The 5754-nt window shown below is 41.0% G+C and overlaps 1 protein-coding gene across 1 annotated transcript; it reads left to right on the forward strand.

Annotated features, from left to right (window-relative positions):
* Nucleotides 1-2773: 2773 nt before the first annotated feature.
* On the forward strand, nucleotides 2774-4573 carry LOC133993769 (transgelin-like; the record flags this gene model as incomplete). The annotated part of the gene is given in 4 exon segments (XM_062432833.1): nucleotides 2774-2960; nucleotides 3056-3227; nucleotides 3335-3437; nucleotides 3548-4573. Coding segments are annotated over 4 exon segments (609 nt in total). The 3' UTR covers nucleotides 3702-4573.
* Nucleotides 4574-5754: the final 1181 nt, after the last annotated feature.

The raw sequence follows: 5754 nt of genomic DNA on the forward strand, positions 1-5754 counted from the left end.
CTGTCTAATAATATGTCATTTTCTAGTTTAATAAATACCCTGCAACATCAGGCCCCTGGTTCAGGAAATGGCAGTAAAATTCTATATGAATCTCTCACATGTGTTGTCACATTTATGGAACATGGTAAAGTTTTATGTGCTTTGGACTGTGAGACTATGACTTTACATTGTGATGTATGTACTGCTCTCACATCTTCAGTGATGAGGTAGTAACACAGAGCACTGAACTCACAGGCAGGGTCAGCCACAAGATAAAGGAGAACATGACTATGAACACTGTAGTACACACTGACCTTTTAAACCTTTGTTGAATTAAATGAGTCACTGATGAAATCACAATGAGTTACAGGAAGTAACTGCAGATGCTGTTGTGACAAGAAAGTTTATCAGCTTATAAATTATGACACTTAAGTTTTAAGAATTCACGCGGGAGATGAGAATGACAACTGGAGCTGTGTCTGAGTAAGACACTTAACCCTTGAATATCACCAGAGCTGCTCTGTGAGAATGTAGATGGGAAAGTTTGCACATACGGCAGCAGTCGGGTATTAAAAAGTGCCACTGTGTGAACGTAAAGTGTAGGATGGATGGAGAAGATTGTGTATACGTTATGTAGTAGTTTTCATTTGACTATTATTTGAATAATAACAGTAAATATCTGAATAAAAGATTATAGTGTGATTCATACAGCAGTTGAGGAGGTTTTTTGGCCCGAAGGTTGTACAGTCATGAGTGGATGCCAACTGTCACACATAGTCACAGTACTCAAACTAGAAAGCTAATTTGATCTGTTGCAACATGTTGAACAATAACACTGAAGTCCTCCAGAGAGCAAAGGTTCAATCACAGAAGCTGCAGAACAAAAATGTTATAATCGAAATCTAAATCATTGAGTCACATTCAATTTAATTATCATTTGACGCTGAGCCACGGCGAGTTTTAAAAGACAGACAAAGCTAATACAATATTGCTTTGTCAATTAGTATAATGATTGACAAAGAAAATGTGTTACCATAGTTACCACTTTGCCAAAACATGTATGGGCAATACATCCGTGCTTTTGTAAATATTTAGTTTCCATATTTGCAAATCACCTCAGCAACACACAACTGTTTATTGACGTCCTCTTTTTCCGGAGGGGTGGGGGTGAAGCTGTGACTCTGTGATTACAAGATGTTCCCAGTAACTACCAGGCCGCTCCCTGCTCATTTTTTAAAGTGCACTGGACTGAAAAATCGTCCAAAACACACGCTGAAACACCTGCACACATGCAATCTGCTTGAATGTCCTGGCCTGGTGTGTGTGTGTGATTGCACTCTACTTTAGAGTTTAGTCCTGCAAGTGGTACTTATGCTTAGATATAGGAAGATACGCAGACATGAACAGTGGTCTTTACCAGAGATGTGGCAACATGACCAATACAATAAGTAGTTAACGTGTAGTTCAGGGACCAAAGTGCAGGTCAGGCTAAGATTTCATCTGAAACAGTGAAATCTCTTGAGCTCATCATCCTTCATTGTTCACTCACATCAGGCAGAGATAAATTTAATGTTTGCAGCTGCTGGATGTTCTCTGGTCATGTCAAGACACCGCAGATGAAACTCCTAAAATTGAGAAACACACTGTTCAAGAGGTCGGATGTTTGGATATTTACTTCACCCTCGCCATTGCTGTGACAAACTGGTTTTGAAATAGTTTAGCAGACAGGAAGAAGCCCCCCTTCCCCTCCGTGCTCATGTAACCACTGCGACCTCAGACAATGAACAGAGAACACAAGTGTGATCTATGGCAGGGCTAGGGTTAGGGCTCCAGTGTGGTGCAGTTGGACACAATGATGATTTGTCAAACTATCTGCACATATTGTGTAAGACTGACAAGTCTCTGTTTTGCAATGATGCAGTAGGTGTGACTTCTTCCCCTCAAGGGATAAATGTACTTGCTTTATATTACACCCAGTTTGTCTACAAGAATAAAGTGAAAAAAGTTTTTAGGAAGGATTTTTCTATCAGCTATAAACATCTCCATACTATCTGCTTTCCTTGAAATTCAGAAATGTCACTGAATTGTGTAACTCAGTGATTCAGATCTGTAAAAGCAATTACTGCAGTGTGACAGTTACCACGTACCATTTCACAATTTCATGGGGGTTGATTACGTTTTTTTTGTTTTTTTGATGTAAGAGCAGTTGCCATGGTGAGCAGCAGTATGTTATTTTGTTTAGAGTCCTGTATACACATAGCTAGCTTTGTCAGAGTGGGAGGAAGGAAGTGACAGCTGAATGAGCAAACAGGATGCAGGAAGCTGAGCAGTTCTGCTAAGGCCGACAGGAAACCCATGCTGCATTAATAAGTGCGATAGGCCAACCATAATTACTTACAGTGGACAGCATGGCTGAAATTCCTCAAGACATTTAGCAATTTTCTGTTTCCCTGGTGCTAAGTGTCCAAATGTGCAAACAAGTGTAAAAATTATGATTGTTTACTACACTACTCGTGAAAAAATGTCACAAGCCTAAATGTCCTCACTGTTGCCTTTATGTCTCACAAAAACAGAACACACCAGAAACCCAAACACACATGCACACATTAGGAGATTGTGACTAAAAAACTATTTGCTCTGACTGCAAGCCAGGACTGTGGGTGTGAGCAGGACAAGGCTTTGAATGCTGTTACATCTATTAAATACCCATATTGAAAAGGACATAATATGCTGCCTGGGAGCAAAGTTTGCTGGGCCAGTTGCCTATCTTAACACCAACTTTCCCTCCCAACAGGATAAGCATGGCAAACAAAGGACCCGCCTATGGCTTCAGCCGTGAGGTACAGAGTAAGATTGATAAAAAATACGACCCGGAACTGGAGGAAAGGTTGGTGGAGTGGATCGTCATGCAGTGCGGATCAGGAGTTGGCAGGCCTGAGGCAGGGAAGACCGGCTTCCAAAACTGGCTCAAGGATGGATGTGTGAGTGTTGGGTCGAATAAATATAAATACTTCATTCTAATCTGTGTTGTGTGCAGGCATACTAAGAAGGAACTGCTCCTTCTCTGTGTCTCTAGGTGCTGTGTGAGCTCATCAACAGCCTGTATGGAGCCAACAAGGCCATCAAGACCATCAAGAGCTCCGGCATGGCATTCAAGCAGATGGAGCAAATCTCCATGTTTCTTAAAGCTGCAGAAAACTACGGAGTCACCAAAACCGACATGTTCCAGACTGTAGACCTTTTTGAAGGTAAGACAATCAGCAGGCCTCTACTGAATTATTACAAAAGTGTGCAGTGTCTTTTTCCCTGTATTTGCTGTGCGCTTTGTTCATTTGAGATTGGTGCGTGTCTTCAGGCAAGGACCTGGCTGCAGTCCAGAGGACCCTGATGGCTCTGGGTAGTTTGGCCGTCACGAAGAGTGATGGGAATTACAAAGGAGATCCCAGCTGGTTCTTTAAGTGAGTTTGAGCTTTTTTTCCTCATGTTCGAGCTAGTCTCTGTGTGGAAAGTTGGTACGACTGAAAATGAGGTTTGGACTAAGAAGAGTTGTGTGTTTGTCTGTGTGCAGGAAGTCCCAAGAGAACAGGAGAGATTTCTCAGATGAGCAGCTGAGTGGGGGCAAAAATGTCATTGGCCTGCAAATGGGCACGAACAAAGGAGCGTCTCAAGCTGGCATGACAGGATATGGACGACCCAGACAGATCATCAATGAGAACCCATGAGACTCTCCTCCTTCTGCCCTCTGAAAGGCCAGTCTGCGAGGATGAAGAAACTCTGACTCTTACCTTTGGCCATGAGGAAAAAAGGGGCCAGACTATTTTCAAGGCTAAACTGGACCAAAACAGGGACCAACGAGATCATGTGCACATATGAAAACTACAACACACACGTCATGTTGAACACACTTTTGTTAATAGAGAGAACAAGTAAAACAATTAGACAGTGCATTTTACACAGCATTCCAGTGGTTTTTGCATGTTTCCATCTTATAATCAAATGTGCTTTATGTTACTGTTAACTATTTTCCAAAGGATTGGATTGATTTACAGCTCTCTGCATATCCAGTAGTTTCACTTCAGTTGGTGACTTGATTGAGAGAGGTAATCCATCACGTTCAACCTTTAGCTTTCATTTTAATGGTTACGTTGCTGCCGCATGGTAATGCTTCTCAAGGCTCTACCTACTGGTGCATTCAAGGACCTGAAATTTGAGAGTTTTTAATAGATGACTTGCCTCTCTCTTTCTCTCTTCTCACAATGTAGCTATCAATTATTGGATGGCAGGGTGTCCTCGAATGTGCCACTGAGAAAAGTTTTGATAATGCTCCCTGCTTACGCTAAATGTATGGTAATGATTGAACTAACTGCTCTGTCAGACAGATTACCCATTTCAAGGATGTGTTTTTGTTGAAGTGCCTGATTTCTAAAAAAAGGGTTAAGAAAAACAAACAGTCATGTGTGTTGTACCTGCTTCATAACAAAAGCTGCAGTTAGATGCTCTGTTTACTCTTCCTAATCCAAATGTTGGACTTCCTTTTTGAGTTTGATACATATAACGACAATGATTTTGAAATAAAGTTCAATTTAACTGTAAAGGAGTCTCTTGTGTGATGAATAGACGAACTGAGATAATAGCAGGCTTGGTTGACATCTGCTGACAAGGCTATTGATCGCACATTGTGCCAAAGTCACCATGTTGGGTGGTGTGTGAGAATAGGTAAACAGTCAGATATGAACAAATGTGCATAGCAACCCATAGAGTTTACTTCTGCAGGTAACCACAGCATAATACCTTCCCTTGTTTGCTTAAACCTGAGCTATACATAGATAAGCGGATGAGATAAAGTCACCAAAAAAAAAAAAAAGAAAAGGAAAGAAAAGTGGGAGGAGAGAAAATGATGTGGGGGTACGATAAAGGGTTGGGGATACAGCCTGGATTTTTCCTGGCTGAACTTCATCTGGGTGGATGGAACAAGAGAAACGAGGGGGATCACTATCTCCTGCCAGGGTTTTGTTTATACTGTGGTCTTGCTTGAGTGCCGACTAAGCTGTTCAGCATGAACTGACTCAGAAAAAGGCCAGAGATGGAGAAGAGAAGCAGGAGAGAGCAGATAGTAAAGGAAGAAAGAGATGACAGGAAGAGAGAAGGCATTAGAAGAGCTGTTTGTTTTTAAAAAAGAAAGAATCCAGATGGAGTCAAACACCGATTAAAATGAAGGTGACGGAGGACAGAAAGAGGATAGGTCAAGACTGAGCAGAGGGGTGATGAAATTAAAAAAAAGTGTTTCCAAAAAAGGAGTGATTATTACAGAGGAAGGGCAAACAAAAAGTCTTCCTTTTCCCTTCCTCCTTGTTCTCCGTTTGTTAACAGGAAATTGTGTATGAAGTATTTATACAGGGGGAAAATTGGTATATTGTACATTTTTGAGAGAGACAGAAACAATTGAGCAACTATTACTTTCCAAATAATGATCACTATGCAGCCATACTTCTCCTGCTACCATTATACTAAACACTTCATAAGGTTTTTGGTTTTTCTACAATCATTAGTTTTTTATAATGCCCTCAATATTAAAAGTTGCAGCACATTAGTATCTGCGAGGCTGTCGTCTCAGGTGGAGATAAGATCATTATAATTGCCTGAAAGTGTTTATTATTTCAACACTAATATTTATTTCAACACTAGCAGACTGGTGTGCTTTGGCACAAGTGAGCTCTTCATATTCTCAAACACATCTGCTCAAGTTTATCTCAAGGGTGCCTTCATGTAACGTGA

This window comes from Scomber scombrus, chromosome 14 (genome assembly GCF_963691925.1).
Source record: "Scomber scombrus chromosome 14, fScoSco1.1, whole genome shotgun sequence".
In the NCBI taxonomy this organism is placed as follows: Eukaryota; Metazoa; Chordata; class Actinopteri; order Scombriformes; family Scombridae; genus Scomber; species Scomber scombrus.